The sequence below is a fragment of the Thamnophis elegans genome, chromosome 4 (assembly GCF_009769535.1).
Source record: "Thamnophis elegans isolate rThaEle1 chromosome 4, rThaEle1.pri, whole genome shotgun sequence".
NCBI classification, from domain to species: domain Eukaryota; kingdom Metazoa; phylum Chordata; class Lepidosauria; order Squamata; family Colubridae; genus Thamnophis; species Thamnophis elegans.
The window spans coordinates 136,840,226-136,856,259 of NC_045544.1; the positions used below are offsets into that span (position 1 = coordinate 136,840,226).

Genomic DNA, 16,034 nt, shown 5'->3' on the forward strand with positions numbered 1-16,034 from the left:
TCTGACAATCAAAGTCAAGGGCAGATTCACTTAACAACCGTGTTACTAACTTAACAACTTCAGTGACTCCCTTGACAACCGTGATAAGAAAGGCCACTTAAGAAATGTCCCACTGAGCAACATAAATGTTAGGCTCAATTATGGTCATAAGGCGAGGACCACCTCTCCTTGACTGATAATCTTGATGAACTGTATATGCCGTTCATCTTGGAAACGTTTGTTTAGTGACCGTCCAAGGTTACAACGCCACTCAAAAAAAAAAAAAGAGACCAATGACCATTTTTTCACTTATGACCATCGCAACATCCTCGTGTCACATGATCCGAATCTGGATGCTTGGCAAACGTTTCATAGTTCCGACGGTTGAAGAGTCCTACGGTCATGCGATCCCCGTTTTGTGACCTCCTGACCAGCAAAGTCAATGGGGAATCCCGATTCGCTTAATGACCCGTGTCACTAATTTAACCACTGCAGCGATTCACTTAACAACCGAGGCAAGAAAGGTGGTCAAAAGGGGACAGAAAATTCAAATGTCTTTTCTAGCAATGGACATTTTGGACCTCCATTGCGGTCGTAAGACGAGGAGCCATGACGGGAAGCCATTCGAAGGGATGGACTTAGGATCTGCTTTTAAAGCCACAAAAGTTTTAACGTGCATCTGTTTTCCCGTTTTGTGGCTGTAAATTCACCAAATTTATTACCCGTTGCTCAAAGAAATCCCCCTCACGTCTGGGTCTTCACCATCCTGCTAAATCAATTTGACTGGACGATGCTGGGATATACATTATAAGCTGGGAAGAGTATCTTTCCTCTACATTATGTGTAATTTTATATACTTTTATAAAGTCTCCATGCACCACCCCCACTTCTGAAATGGTTCGGCCCAGTCGAGTCACTGCCTGTTCTCCAATTCCTCGTACTTTTTAAGCAATTTCTTCCTGAAATTTTGGTCCCGCTGAGGTAATTAAACCACCCCACTAACTCTGATCCAGATAACTGATGGTCACCAGCATGGTCATTTTTGTATGTGGTCCTTCTCCAGCCTTAACAATGATACCATTATAATATAATCCAGCACAGAAGATGGGGAACGATGACCCATTTAGGATTTGTGGACTTCAACTCCCAGAATTCCTCAGCCAGCTGGCTCAGGAATTCTGGGAGTTGAAGTCCACAAGTCCTAAAGGGGCCATCATTCCCCATGCTGGCTCAGGAATTCTGGGAGTTGAAGTCCACAAGTCCTAAAAGGGCTATCGTTCCCCATGCAGGCTCAGGAATTCTGGGAGTTGAAGTCCACAAACCCTAAAAGGGCCATCGTTCCCCATGCAGGATCAGGAATTCTGGGAGTTGAAGTCCACATGTCCTAAAGGGACCATAGCTGCAATCTAACAGATCAAGCAAAACTTCATCCAAGAAGCTTCTTCAGCTCTGACTGAATGGTGGGGAAGGGAAGGATTTATGTTCCTTGCAGACAGCTGGACATTTTGCATCCTTTTTAGAGAAGGGGTGTCAAACTCAATTTCCCCATCCTCCCCCCCCTTTTTTTAATTGGCCAGGTGATCTTTTTTTGGTCCTTCTCCTCGTTCCTGGCAACTTTATTTTTTTTAATAAAAGGCAGGAAACAGTTAAGTGGCATTAAAATAAAAGCTTCCTGTTTCAAAGATGGTTTCTTTCTCTCTCTCCCCCACCTCCCTTTTTCTCTTTTTCTCTCTCTTTCTGTCTCTTTCTTTCTATCTATCTTTTTCTCCTTTTCTTCTTCTTTCTCTTTCTTTCTCTCTCTCTTATCTCTTTCTCTCTTTTCCTCTCTCTTTCTGTCTCTTTCTATCTTTTTCTCCTTTCTTCTTCTTTCTTTTTCTCTCTTTTTCCTCTCTGTCTCTTTCTTTCTATCTTTTTCTCCCTTTCTTTTTTTCTCTCTCTCTCTCTCCCCTTGATCTTTTTCTCTTTCTCTCTCTTTTTCCTCTCTCTTTCTGTCTCTCTCTGCCTTTTTCTCCCTTTCTTTTTCTTTCTCTCTTTCTCTCTCCTGCCTAAAGTCTTCCTTACCATTCTCCTTGTACAGTAAATATTTCGCTTTCCTGCTGAGGCTGCAAAAACCCCACCCCAAAATGGCTTTACTGGTTCTGTACATTTGCTGTTTGAAAGGCTGGAGGAAGGTGAATAGGTCATAAATTTTTACTATCCCCTCCTCAAACCAGGAAGTGATTCTTCTCTTATGACCCGTGTGTGCCTTGTTCTCTCCGAAGATGCTTATCTGTCTCTTTGATGGCTTCAGGCCCGGCAGATACGCTCCGCATGGCGCCTTCCCTTATCGAGGCTCTATCGCTTGGCCCTTGACGAGAGCTGTGGCTTTTTTTTTTCATCTTTAATTGATTTTGCAGCACGCTTTATACCCCTCCGCCCCTTCCCCTCCCTCCCTCCCTCCCAACATGGGGAGGAGACCCTGCTTGGCACAATGGTGGCATAATTGATTAGACTGGGCCAGATTTGAGATATTTGGTGTGGGTGTGTTTTATAATGTAACCAAGTTATGAATTTTTATGACCGGAGCCGCCGTTGCGGGAACAAGGAAGGGTAATTGGTTGGAATGCAAAAACAAGGAAGAATAAAAACCCTCTTTTCTTCAGTTGACCAGCGATCCAGCTAAGGTCTGCGGCGCGTGTAACATGCTTAATTCATATAGTCATCCTCTTTAGAATAGCAGAGTTGGAAGGGACCTTGGAGGTCTTCTAGTCCAACCCCCTGTTCAGGCAGGAAACCCTATACCATTCAAGACAAATGGCTATCCAACATCTTCTTAAAGACTTCCAGTGTTGGGGCATTCACAACTTCTGAAGGCAACTTCTGTTCCACTGATCAATTGTTCTGACTGTCAGGAAATTCCTCCTCAGTTCTAAGTTGCTTCTCTCCTTGATTAGTTTCCACCCATTGCTTCTTGTTCTGCCCTCAGGCGCTTTGGAGAATAGCTTGACTCCCTCTTCTTTGTGGCAACCCCTGAGATATTGGAAGACTCCTATCACGTGCCTTTGAATTCTTGGTTCCAGGGCCTGTTTCCACCACCACCCCCAATACACCTCTAACCAGATTGAGTAGTCCTTGACTTACAACCGTGCATTTACTTACCTTACTTTGTTACAACGGCAGAAGGCCAGGGAGGGAGAGAGGGAGGGAGGGGGAGAGGAGGAGGGAGAGGGGGGGGAGAGAGGGAGTGTGTGTATGTGTGTGTGTAGTTTATGCATCCTAAGGAAACCAACCCATCACCCAAAATCGGATGCATACGACCTGTAGGGTATTGTGTAGGCTACGCATTGTACAAGCGTTCCCATTTGAGAATATGAACAAGTGACGGACTCTTGCAGTGTTGCGTGGTCTTTTGGTGCTCTCTGATGACGTTACCTAGTTTAGTAATGAAGCGTCTGCAAGAAAAAGCTCCATGTTCAGAGAGCACGGAGAGAGCCCTCCTCCTCCGCTCTGTACACCCCACTCCTTCTAGCACTGATGATGTTACCTAGTTGGGTCACGAGACGCCTGCAAGAAAATAATGAAGCTCCGAGAGCACCAAAGACCCCACAGATCAACCCTTAAACAGCGACAACGAAAAAATCGCAGAAAGGATAAGAAACGATAAAGGTGTAAAATGGGGCAGAGCTCACCTAACAAGGGTTTCACTTAGCGACGGAAACGTTGGGACTCAATTGTGATGGTAAGTTGAGGTCTGCCTGTATCCGAAGCATGTGCTTTTACTTCGCAAATCAGGCTTCACCCTACTGGTCTTGTCCAACGGAGGGCCGCCTTCTGCCCCCAGGTGAGACAGCTGGCTGTCTCAAGTGAGCACTGAGGAGCAAAGGAAAGCGATGGCATCGTTGGCATCCTGCCGAAGTTGGTGTCAACCCTGAAGCTGACCTGACTGAAGCCATCTTGACAGCTTCCGCATGGCCACACGGGAGCTGAGGGGTAGGGAAGGAGGGGAGGGAGGATTGACAGAGCTGTGACTTTGTAGTCAAAACAAAATACTTTCTCTTGGGAACCAAGGACATTCTCACACCTGGTTGGAAGAAGGCGGAGCGATGTCACCCGGCAACCAGACAGCATCGCGATTGGACCATGTGACTGATTGTTTTGAGAATGGGTGGAAACCAAACAAGGAGAGAAGCAACTTAGAACTAAGGAGAAATTTCCTGACAGTGAGAAAAATTAGTCTGAGGAACAACTTGCTTCCAAAAGTTGTGAAAGCTTCAAGCCTGGAGTTTATTAAGAAGAGATTGGACAGCCATTTTTGTCTCTTGATTGAGCAGGGGGCTGGAGGTCCCTTCCAACTCTGTTATCCTGAGATGAATTCTATAAATTCATCCTCATAATTTCATAGAATTAAAAGTAAAAGTGACAAACTTTTACCTTTACTTAGGTGAAAACTGCGGGAACCTTCACAGCCAGTTTTCACCTGTGCCAATAGGATATTTCCAATAAAGGTCTTATTTGAGGGAATCTACCTGTTTTGGAGTTTTGCTTGATATGGGTTTATTACTTGGAAGTTGGCTTAGCTGCGTTCACCAGTGGCTGACCAAGACAGGCAGAGATGACAAAACAATACAAGAGAGAAAGAAAGAGAAAGAAAAAGAAAGATTAAAAAAGAGAGATAGGAAGAGAGAAAAAAGAGAAAAAGAAAAAGAAAGGGAGAGGAAGAGAGAGGAAGAGAGAGAGAGAAAAGAGAAAGATGGGGAGAAAACAGAGCAAGAGAGAGATAGAGAGAGAGAAAAAAGAAAGACAGGAAGAAAGAGAGAGAGAAAGAGAGAGAAAAGAGAAAGAGATAGGAAGAAAGAGAAAGGAGAAAAGAGATAAGAAGAAAGAGAAATAGAAAAAGAAAGGAAGAGATAGGAAGGAAGACAGAGAGAGAGATGAAGAAAGAGAGAAAAGAGAAAGAAAAAGAAAGATTGAAAAAGATAGGAAGAAAGAGAGAAAAAAGAGAAAAAGAAAAAGGGAGAAAAAGAGAGAGGGAGAGAGAGAAAAGAGAAAGAGGGGGAGAAAACAGAGCAAGAGAGAGATAGAGAGAGAAAAAAGAGAAAGACAGGAAGAAAGAGAGATATGAAGAAAGAGAGAGAAAAGAGAAAGAAAAAAGGAGCAGAAAAAGAGAAAGAGAGAGAGAGAGAGAGAGAGAATATTCTGGCGGAAGCTTTCCCCTTCTCGGCCCTGTTTAGACAACTTGCACAAATCAATTTTCTCTCTGTGGTTCGGTTTCCTTTGACAGTTTAAACCTCAATTCAATCACGGGGCTCCAGGGACTTCCGAACCACTGAAGATTAAAACCCTCCTCCCGCCCCAAGTGTTTCTACTAATGTTGTGTGTTTAATAACTCCACTTATGAGCAATTTTGTGAGGAGGGGAGGGGAAAAGAAAAAAGGAAGATAAACCCAGGCCTGGCCAAAACCTCTGGAAGTGATAGAGCTGACTCTTAAAAGTCAAATTGCCCCGTAGTTGCCCTTCAATAAATGCGGCAACGCAACAACCGTGCATTACGGAAACTGTCATCTATCAGGACAGATCCATCGTCCCCAGCCAGCGCCAAAGAACCTGCAAAGTCACGTTGGCCTACCTGACACCGCGCCAACTAGAGTCATGTGAGGATCGCCCTGTGATAAGAGCCCTTGAAGAGTTGACGACGAGCACGCTAAGAAATACAAGGATCACGCATTAACATGTGACCCTTGACTATGTGTCAGAATGGTCAAAACAATTGGAAAGTCCGAATCTCAAACAATAAATGCTCTGTCTTACACACCGGCAACAAAAACCAGAACACCAAAGGCAAGGTGGGCGGATACGACCTTGTAGACAAGCCCCCACACTGTCAAGGACCTGGGAGTACTCGTCTCAAACAGCCCAGAGCTCACTGTAGCAGCATTGCCAAAAAGGCATTAAGAGCTGTTAACCTAATTTTGCGAAGCTTCTGGGGCATACAAAACCTTTGCCAGACCGATTCTCGAATGCAGCTCGTCTGCCTGGAATCCACACCGTATATCGGACGTTAATACAATCAAGCGAGTCCAGAAGTATTTCACGAGAAGAGTCCTCCGCTCCTCTGCTCACAATAGAATCCCTTATGCCGCCTACAGGCTCGAAATTTTGTGCTTGGGAAAACTAGAACACCGCCACCTACAGTCTGACCTAAACTTACTACACAAAATTTCCCGCTACAATGTCCTACCTGTTAATGACTACTTCAGTTTCAACCGCAATAATACACGGACACGGAGCTGGCAGAAGAGTCGGACAGTGAGGAGGTTTTGGGGGGGAACATGGGCAGGTCCTGGAGTCTGAGGAAGGCTTGGATGAGGGCTCTGTGTCGGAGGCATTGGACAGTTATCAGCTGCCTTCAGAGATATCAGTGGGGCAGAAGAACAGCTGGAGCCTGTTCCCAGGGTGCGCATGTGCGGAGCTGCCAGATGAAGGGAACGGCTAAAGAACAGGGGTCAACTTGGGAGTAAAGGCCACAGGTGGAGGATGAATGGCCCCTCCCAGAGGAAATAAAAGGGGAGCGAAAGGGGAGTGGAGTTTGCAGGAGACAATGAGTTCGCTTCATTGGTTCGTGACTCTCTGAGACTCCTTGCCAAGTTTTGCAGAGATCGGCCTGGCAGCTCTCCAAGCCAGATAAGGTCTGTGACTTTGAATCCTCCCTTGAAAGACTTTGCTGGATGTGAATGAGCAGAATTCACAGTCAATTAATAAAAGGGGTTTTTGTCGGGACAAGGAGTTTGCTTCAGGCTCTTGGGAAGCCTCGGTCAGAACAAGGACCCTTCAAGAAGACCCTGAGGCTGGGAAAGATGGGAGACAAGAGAAGAAGGAAACGGCAGAGGGTGAGATTGTTAGATGGCGTCATCGATGCCACGAAGGTGAATTTAGGCCTTGATCTCTCGGGGAGACAATGGAGGGATGGAGGGCCTGGCGTGATACGTTCCATGCGGTTGCGAAGAAGCGGACATGACTTAATGATGGAACAACAGCAATGTAGACAACCAGATCAAAGGGTTTTTGTTCAAATTATTATTCTCTTGTCGATGCCAAAGCAGGAGGTATGGATCCATTCCAGATTTCATTCAGGGTCCTGAGAACGTCCATTAGATTCCTGGTCCCCTCCATTCTTGAAAATGAACCATCATCATTGTTCAAGGTCTCATACTTTAGACTGCAGGGGTCACCAACCTTTCGGACCTCAGGGGCCACTAAATTCATAATTTTAAATCCCGCAGAACACTAATATGATCTGCCTCATGACCGGCTGGGTGGGTGAGGCTACGTGGCCATGTAACTGGGTGGGTGTGGCCAACTTGATGTCACTCACGTCGAAGGGTGCCTTACCAGCCTCTACTCGCCCCTCCCCTCACAGCCACTCCTCGCCTTCCCACCCGGGCTCCTTAGGGCCCCAACAGGAAGCAGTTGCTGGAGCTAAGCAGCCACCAGGAGAAAGAGTTGGCACAACAGCTCAGTTCAAATTGAGTCTGATGGAGAAGGAGGCTCAGCAGAAGCACCTCACTGAGGACTAGGAGCATAGGCTTTCCAAGCAGAGGGAAGACCTGTGGGAGTGCAAGGGCAATACCAGTGCCTGGAGGCTTAGCAAGCTGAGATGATCAGCCAGTTCCCGGCCATGATGCAGTCCCACTGGAACGAGACCCTCCGGCTCTTGGCCACCAGCATTGCTTCCCTCCAGCCTTCGCCCAAAGCCCCCCACAAGGAGGCTGAAGCAGAGCCCAAGTCGGAATTTCTGCCCCCCTCCGACCTGCACAAAAAGACCCCGAAGGGGGAGACTCTCTGCAGCTACACAAGCGTTCGTTGCATGTATCCATCCCAGGAGCCGTAGTTTGAGGACCCCTGATTTAGTGCAATATAAAAAATGCAAATCATTTTTCTACGGACCACCAAAATTTTCTTGCCGACCACCAGTTGGTGACCGCTGCTTTAGAGGATCAATTCCCTCTCAAAGACCGATCCCTTTGGAATCTTTTCCCCACCCAAGCCATGTTCTGTCACATGGGGCTTAAGGCTTTTCCTCCCCTTAGCCAGCCTACAACCAACACCTGATATCCAGTCAGAACCGAATAAGTCTTTGGAGGAGATCAGTTTTAAATGTGTCCATCCCTTCACTCCATGGAGGTCAACAATTCACATAAAGCTGTCCCAAATCAGCTACTTAGAATAACTTTATTATCACTGAATGTGCACTAATTGAATGAAATGTTGCTGCATGCAACTCTCAAAAGCTCACCCCCTCCAATATAAACGACATAAACATGACGAAATAAATACAAAATTATGCATATACTCACATATGCATATCCCTACATACTCCCTTGCACCGCCAACTTCACAACTGGCCACACTTCAGAAGACAGGCTGATATATATTCAAGTAAGTGTAGCTAGTTCAACGTTGCTTCCATGCTCGGGTGTTATCGATGCCTCCGATCAATGCCATCACCAATTACCGTGTTTCCCTGAAAATAAGACAGGGTCTTATTTTCTTTTGACCCCCCCCCCCCAAAAAAAACAAACGCTTGGCCTTATTTTCGGGGAGGTCTTCTTATTTTTGAGGTGCAGCTGCAATATTTTCGGGTGGGGGGGGTATTTTAGTGCATGCACTCAAAAGGCCTGATTGTCCTTATTATCTGAGGGGGTCTTATTTTTGGGGAAACAGGGTAGGTATTGTCCTTCGGCCAGCATCGTTACTCTCGGCATACCTAAACAAGAGACAGGACGGTCTCAATTTCAAATTTCTCCAAGCACGCCTTCACCACGCCTTCAGCCGCGAAGGAACAAAGTCCTTTCTTTTGTCCGTCCACAAAATACCTTCAGTTGGATTGACGCTCATGAACATTTTGCCAACGAAAAACCCACTTGCATCCACCGTGAACACGTTAAAAGAAAAAAGTTGGGCCTGATAGACCCTTTCCTACCTGAGGTAGCATCCGTTCCTGAAGACCCTCCCTGTAGATCGGAAGTCGGGCGCGAAGACCCGGGCATGCTAACGGGCTCAGAACGGACAGGCTGGATTCTAAAAAAGAAAAGAAAACATGGTCAGTTGAAGGATGAGTTGGTTGAAAAGAGTGGGGCACACAGCACAAAAAACCAAAGGCACCACAATGACCTCGCCCCAGATTCAGAACGCTATAACCGAACTACAGTATGCAATAGCAATAGCACTTAGACTTATATGCCGCTTCATAGGGGTTTCCATCCCTCTCTAAGCGGTTTACAGTCAGAATCTCTTGCCCCCAACAATCTGGGTCCTCATTTGACCCACCTTGGAAGGAGGGAAGGCTGAATCGACCTTGAGCTGGTCAGGATTGAACTGTGGGCAGTGGGAAGAATTAGCCTGCAGTAGTAATCACAAGGAAGGAAAGAAGGAAGGAAGGAAGGAAGGAAGGAAGGAAGGAAGGATAATAGCAATAGCTCTTAGACTTATGTACCGCTTCACAGGGCTTTCCAGCCCTCTCTAAGCGGTTTACAGAGTCAACCTCTTGCCCCCAACAATCTGGGTCCTCATTTGACCCACCTCGGAAGGAGGGAAGGCTGAGTCAACCTTGAACTGGTCAGGATGGAATTGTTGGCAATGGGCAGAATTAGCTTGCAGTAGTAATCACAAGGAAGGAAGGAAGGAAGGAAGGAAGGAAGGAAGGAAGGAAGGAAGGAAGGAAGGAAGGAAGGGCACCTATACACCTTCTTCATAGTGTTTCACAGTCCTCTCTAAGCGGTTTATAGAGTCAGCCTCTTGCCCCCAACAATCTGGGTCCTCATTCTACCCACCTCGGAAGGAGGGAAGGCTGAATCAACCTTGAGCTGGTCAGGATGAAGCTGCCAGCAGTTGGCAGAATTAGCCTGCAATACTGTATTCTAACCAGTGTATCCTAACCACATATTCATATCCATCTAATCCATCCATCCGACCAATCCTCTCACCTGGCTGTGGGCAGAGTCAGCCTGCAATACTGCAATTTTAACCACTGCTTCCAGAGAGAGAGAGGAGGGATGGAGGAAGGAAGGGAGGGTGGGGAGGGAGGGAACAATAACGCTAGTATTTATATACCACTTCACAATACTCTTACATCCCTCTCTAAGCAGTTTACAGAGTCAGCCTCTTGCCCCCAACAATCTGGGTCCTCATTTTACCCACCTCGGAAGGATGGAAGGCTGAGTCAACCTTGAACTGGTCAGGATCGAACTCCTAGCAGTGGGCAGAGTTAGACTGCAATAGCACTTAGCAGACTTATAGTGATTTACAGCCCCCAACAATCTGGGTCCTCATTTTACCCACCTCAGAAGGATGGAAGGTTGAGTCAACCTTCAGCCGGTCAGGATGAAACTGTTGGCAATAGGCAGTTAGCCTGCAGTTGGATGCAACCACATCTCCATCTCCACCCACCTGCCCGCCATGATGAGGCACTTAAAAATTTGATGACATGACTACAGGGATACGGCAACGGTCGTAAGTGTGAAAAACAGTAGTAAGTCGCATTTTTCAGCACCGTTTTCAGTTCAGTCATAAAATAAACGGTTGTAAGCCTATAACGCTGGGGGGGGGGGGATTATAGGGAACAAGTCTTTGCTTTTTTTCTGTTTTTTTGGGGGGGGTGGGGGGAGAAAGGAACACTCTAACCTGAGACTGTCCAAATCCAAATCATCGGTGTCAAAATCCAGGAGAGGCTGCGGGGTGTCGCTGGGCCCGTGGGACTGAAGCACGGAAGAACTGGAGGAAATCACGATGGTTTGGCCGGAAGGATGAATAGTCTTGAACTGGAACTGCGGGCCCATCCAGAGGCGGCGGTGAGGTCCGGTGTGGGTCACAATTTCCACCTGGGAGGAGAGCATCCGAACAATGGATCACCAGGTCTGGAGGGACCTTCAGAAGCTTAGAAGTGAGGTCCCTCAGGTGCTCAAGAGGCAACTGGACCGCCTGTTTTTTTTCTTGGAAGAGGTTTCGCTTCTCATCCAAGAAGCTTCTTCAGCTCTGATCACATGGTGGGAAATGGAGGGATTTACAGCTGGTTATTTGCATCCTATTAAAGAGCTGTTGAGGCCACTTGGAGGTTTATCTCTGTCTTCTGGACCACCTGAATGGCGAAAAGTCCTTTCGGACGTTCCAAGAAGACCCCACACCCATTTGTGCTACAAAGGTGACCCTGAGGACAGAGGAAAAAACCTCCAGGTGGCCTCAACGGCCCTTCAAAAGGATGCAAATGACCAGCTGTCTGCAAGGAGGATAAATCCTTCCCTTCCCCACCATCCAATCAGAGCCGAAGAAGCTTCTTGGGAGGAGAAGTGAAACGTCTTCAAAGAACAACCAGGAAGTCCAGTTGCCTCTTGAAAAAATGCACCCTTGGGGAGACCATCACCTGGATGATGGGGAATCTCCACAGACGCTTAGAAGTGAGAACAACTTCGCCTGGCGTAAGGGGAGAAGATTCCACATAGCAGAGTAAGGCCATCTACCTGTACTTCCCTGGCTCAGCGGTCCCCAACCTTTGCGGCTTGGTGGCCCAACAGGTGTGGAAAAAGAGGAACTAGACCATGCAAGCAGCGGGCTCTCTGGCACACGCATTGCACAACTAGACCTGGGGATTTGGGGGGGGGGGCAGTGGTGGGATGCAACATTTCTTACTACCGGTTCTGTGGGCATGGCTTTGTAAGTGTGGCAAAGGAAGGATACTGCAATATCCCCATTCCCTCCCCATTCTCAAAACGCCCGCTACTGTCGGAACTGGCTGAATGCCACTTCTGGTTGGGGACCTCTGCCCTAGAGGACGGACCCAAAACATGCCCATTCTGTTAGATCTAGTGGGATAGGAAAATGAGGTGTGTGTGTGTGTTTCTTGTTAGGTATATTACAAGTCACAGTAACAGAGATTAGAATTTTAAAAGATCACAAAGATAATAAAAAAAAATGTATTGACAACTTTGTAAGATGGATAAACTGCTTGGATTACTAAAAGACAAAAACTGTTTCCGTGTGTGTTCCGACGTGGTCTTCTTGGAGGCTTTCAAGAAGAGACTGGACTGCCCTCTGTCAGAAATGCTGTAGGGTCTCCTGCTTGGGGGGGGGGGGTTGGACTAGATGACCTACAAGGTCCCTTCCAACTCTGTTTATCTGTCTGTGAATAGAATAGAATAGAGGACAGGAGAAGAGAAGAGAAGTTGTGGGAGCTTCATCACTGGAGGCTTTCAAGAAGGGACTGGACTGCCCTCTGTCAGAAATGGTGTAGGGTCTCCTGCTTGGGGGGGGGGGGTTGGACTAGATGGTGGACTAGATGACCTACAAGACCCCTTCCAACTCTGTTTATCTGTTAAAGAGTAGAGTAGAACAGAATAGAATAGGAGCTGTGAGAGCTTCATCACTGGAAGCTTTCAAGAAGAGACTGGACTGCCATCTGTGAGAAATGGTGTAGGATCTCCTGCTCTAGTCCAGGGGGTTGGACTAGATGACCTACAAGGTCCCTTCCAACTCTGTTATTCTGTAACTCTGTAACCGTTCTCAAGGCTGGAGAGAAGAGCAAGGAGGCCATTGAGCGTGCTGTCAACATTTCGCTCTTCCGTGAGGCGCCACAAGCCGGTATGCCTGCCGCACGCGAGCTCCTGCGCCCCGCCATGCCGATCAGGCCCGCGACGGGAAGGCATGGAGCTCCACGCCATCCGCTCCCGAGAGCCGAGAGGTGAACAGATGCTTCTGCAATTCCAGCAAAGACGAGGAAAGCAGATGTTCCCGGTCACCCACCCAACCCTCCCCTCTGAAATGCACGGGACCGACATATTGTGGTCCCCTTCCCGATGACAGCACGCATTACCCACTTCCCTAATTGAGACGCGGAGGCGAAGGGCCCTGTTCCCTTTGTCACATGGACGAACCGGCGGTAACACTTCCATCTGGAGGAACAGACAAAACGCTGCGGGCTTTCGGCGTGGAAAGTGACGGGCGGATGGAGAGCTTCTTTTGTGCGAGTGTGGAGGGGATGCGTTGGCTTCACAAAACCCAGGCATTCCTCAAGGCTCTCCCCGAACTGATGGGATTCATTGGGGGGGGGGGAAGCAAGATTCCAGAGGAATCCAGTAGGTCCCACATCAATAACAGGAATTGGGTATGTCTATAGTTTAATGAAAAGAAGGACCAGGGGGGACATGACGGGAGTCTTCCAATATTTGAGGGGTTGCCCCAAAGGAGAGGGAGTCAAACTATTCTCCAAGGCACCTGAGGGCAGAACAAGAAGCAATGGGTGGAAACTAATCAAGGAAAGAAGCAACTTAGAACTGAGGAGAAATTCCCTGACAGGGAGAACAATTAATCAGTGGAACAGAAATTGCCTCCAGAAGTTGTGAATGCCCCAACACTGGAAGTCTTTAAGAAGATGTTGGATAGCCATTTGTCTGGAACGGTATAGGGTTTCCTGCCTAGGCAGGGGGTTGGACTAGAAGGCCTCCAAGGTCCCTTCCAACTCTGCTATTGTATTGTATATGCAGAACAATTGCAGGAATTGGGTATGTCTAGTTTAATGAAATGAAGGACCAGGAGGTGACATGTTAGCAGTATCCCAATATTTGAGGGGCTGCCACAAAGAAGTGAGGACAATTAACCAGTGGAACAGCTTGCCACCAGAAGTTGTGAATCTCCAACACTGGAGGTTTTTAAGAAGAGTCTGGACTGTCACTTGTCTATAATGGCATAGGGTTCCCTGCTTGAGCAGAGGGTTGGGCTAGAACAGTGTTTCTCAACCTTGGCAACTTGAAGATGTCTGGACTTCAACTCCCAGAATTCCCCAGCCAGCATTCTGGGAGTTGAAGTCCAGACATCTTCAAGTTGCCAAGGTTGAGAAACACTGGGCTAGAAGACCTCCAAGGTCCCACCCAACCGTGTATTCTGCTCTTTTACTGTTCTATTCTTTTACTTCTGCTTCGCTCTTTTCATTCCTTCCCTTTTCATTGTTGTAAGACGCCTGGAGTAGCCCCAGGCCAGATAGGCGGCCAATATATTCATCAAAATAAATCAATCGTTCTTTTTCCAATCCATCACTCTGACAATCCGTCAACCGTTACCTGAGAAAGCCACTCTTCATCTTCTTGTCCACTGTGATCAGAAGTTAAGCTGTCATAGGATTCATGGCGGGTGATCGGTCCTGGGCTTCCCAGCGGAACTACTGTTGGGGGGGGGGGAGAGAGACGAGGCAAGAAAGAAATCACACATGATTAAGAGTATTTTTTTTAAAAAAGCACACAAAGGGAGTCCTCGATTTACGACCACAATTCAGCCCCAAGATGTATGTTGCTAAGTGAAACATTTGTTAAATGAGCTTTGCCCCGTTTGACGAACTTTCCTGGCTGTTAACGGCTAAGCGAATCGCGGCAGTTGTTAAATTAGTAACACGATTGTTAAGTGAAGCTGGTTTCCCCATTGGCTTTGCTTGCAAAAAGGTCGCAAAAGGGGAATCGCGTAATCTTGGGACGTAAATATGAGCTTCCGAATTTTGCATTACGTGGAGAAGCTGTAAGGGTCGTAAGTGTGAAAAAGAGCCATGAGTCACTTTTTTCACTGCTGTTGTGGCTTCGAACGATCACTGAATGGAGGATTGAAAACCAAATTTGTACATTTCATATTTTTTTATGTTGCTTGTTTGATTACAGGTGGTTCTTGATCTACAACCAGAACCGAGCCCAAAATTTATGTTGCTAAGCAAGACTTTAAGTGGGTTTTGCCTCATTTGACCCCTTTGTTGCCACAGTCGTTAAATGAATCACGACAGTTGTTTAAGTTCATACAGTGTCAAGTCTAACTGGCTTCCCCGTTTACCTTGGCTTATCAGAAGGTTGCAAAATGACCCCAGGATGTTGCGACCGTCATAAATACGAACCAGTTGCCCAGCAACTGATCACGTGACTCTGGGGATGCTGCAACTGTTGACAAACAGCCATTTAAGTCACTCCCCCCCCCCCCCCCGGTGGTGTTGTAACTTCGAACAGTCAGTAAACGAATGATTGTAAGTCAAGGACTATCTGTACTAGGTTGACCTCATCTGACTCCAAGCCGTTGGACATTACGATTCTGATGACCAGCGAAACCGATCCAGCATACCAGAAATATGAGCAAATTTCTGGTATGCTGGATCGATTTTGCTGATCGTCAGAATCTTAAATGTTTCTTAAAGCCTGTTAACAAAGAAATGCTAGGAAAACCAAGAACACCTTCAGAAGAGTAAAGACTCCGTTTCAATGCAGAATTGAGCTGGAAGGGACCTTGGAGGTCCTCTAGTCCTGCACAAGCAAGAGACCCTATGCCAGTGATGGGGAACCCTTTTGGTACCGAGTGCCCAAATTGGAACATGCGTCCATGTGCGCGTGCTGGAAACCCAAAAGATCAAGCTGCCTGGCACACAAATGCCTGTTTTTGGCCGGTTTTGGCTGGGGTTTTCGGGCCATTTTCTGGGCCAAAACGGCCTGAAAATGGCCCCCAAACAGCCTGAAAATGGCCTAAAAAACTCCCTGTTGTTTGGCCATTTCTGGCCCGTTTTCAGGCTGTTTTCCCAAGACCAGCTGGCTGGGTGCATGTGCGTGCCATGCGTGCCCACAGGCACCTGAGGGCAGAACAAGAAGCAATGGGTGGAAACTAATCAAGGAGAGAAGCAACGTAGAACGAGGAATTTCCTGACAGTGAGAACAATTAATCAGTGGAACAGAAGTTGCCTCCAGAAGTTGTGAATGCCCCAACACTGGAAGTCTCTAAGAAGATGTTGGATAGCCCTTTGTCTGGAACGGCATAGGGTTTCCTGCCTAGGCAGGAGGTTGGACTAGAAGACCTCCAAGGTCCCTTCCAACTCTGCTATTGTATTATATTGTAATTGTATTAATAAAAAGAAGGACTAGGGGAGACAGGATAGCAAGACTTCCAATATCTCAGGGGCTGATGCAAAGAAGAGGGAGTCAAACTATTCTCCAAAGCACCCTGAAGGACAAGAAGCAATGGGTGGAAACCAATCAAGGAGAGAAGCAACTTAGAACTGAGGAGGAATTTCC

The 16,034-nt window shown here is 47.2% G+C and overlaps 1 protein-coding gene across 1 annotated transcript in view; it reads right to left on the reverse strand.

Moving 5' to 3' along the window:
* BCAS3 (BCAS3 microtubule associated cell migration factor) overlaps window positions 1-16,034 on the reverse strand; it is a 448,094-nt gene that overhangs the window by 78,654 nt on the left and 353,406 nt on the right. The window contains 3 exon segments of the mRNA XM_032216614.1: window positions 8,939-9,036; window positions 10,639-10,835; window positions 14,064-14,164. Coding sequence (XP_032072505.1) covers window positions 8,939-9,036; window positions 10,639-10,835; window positions 14,064-14,164 — 396 coding nt within the window.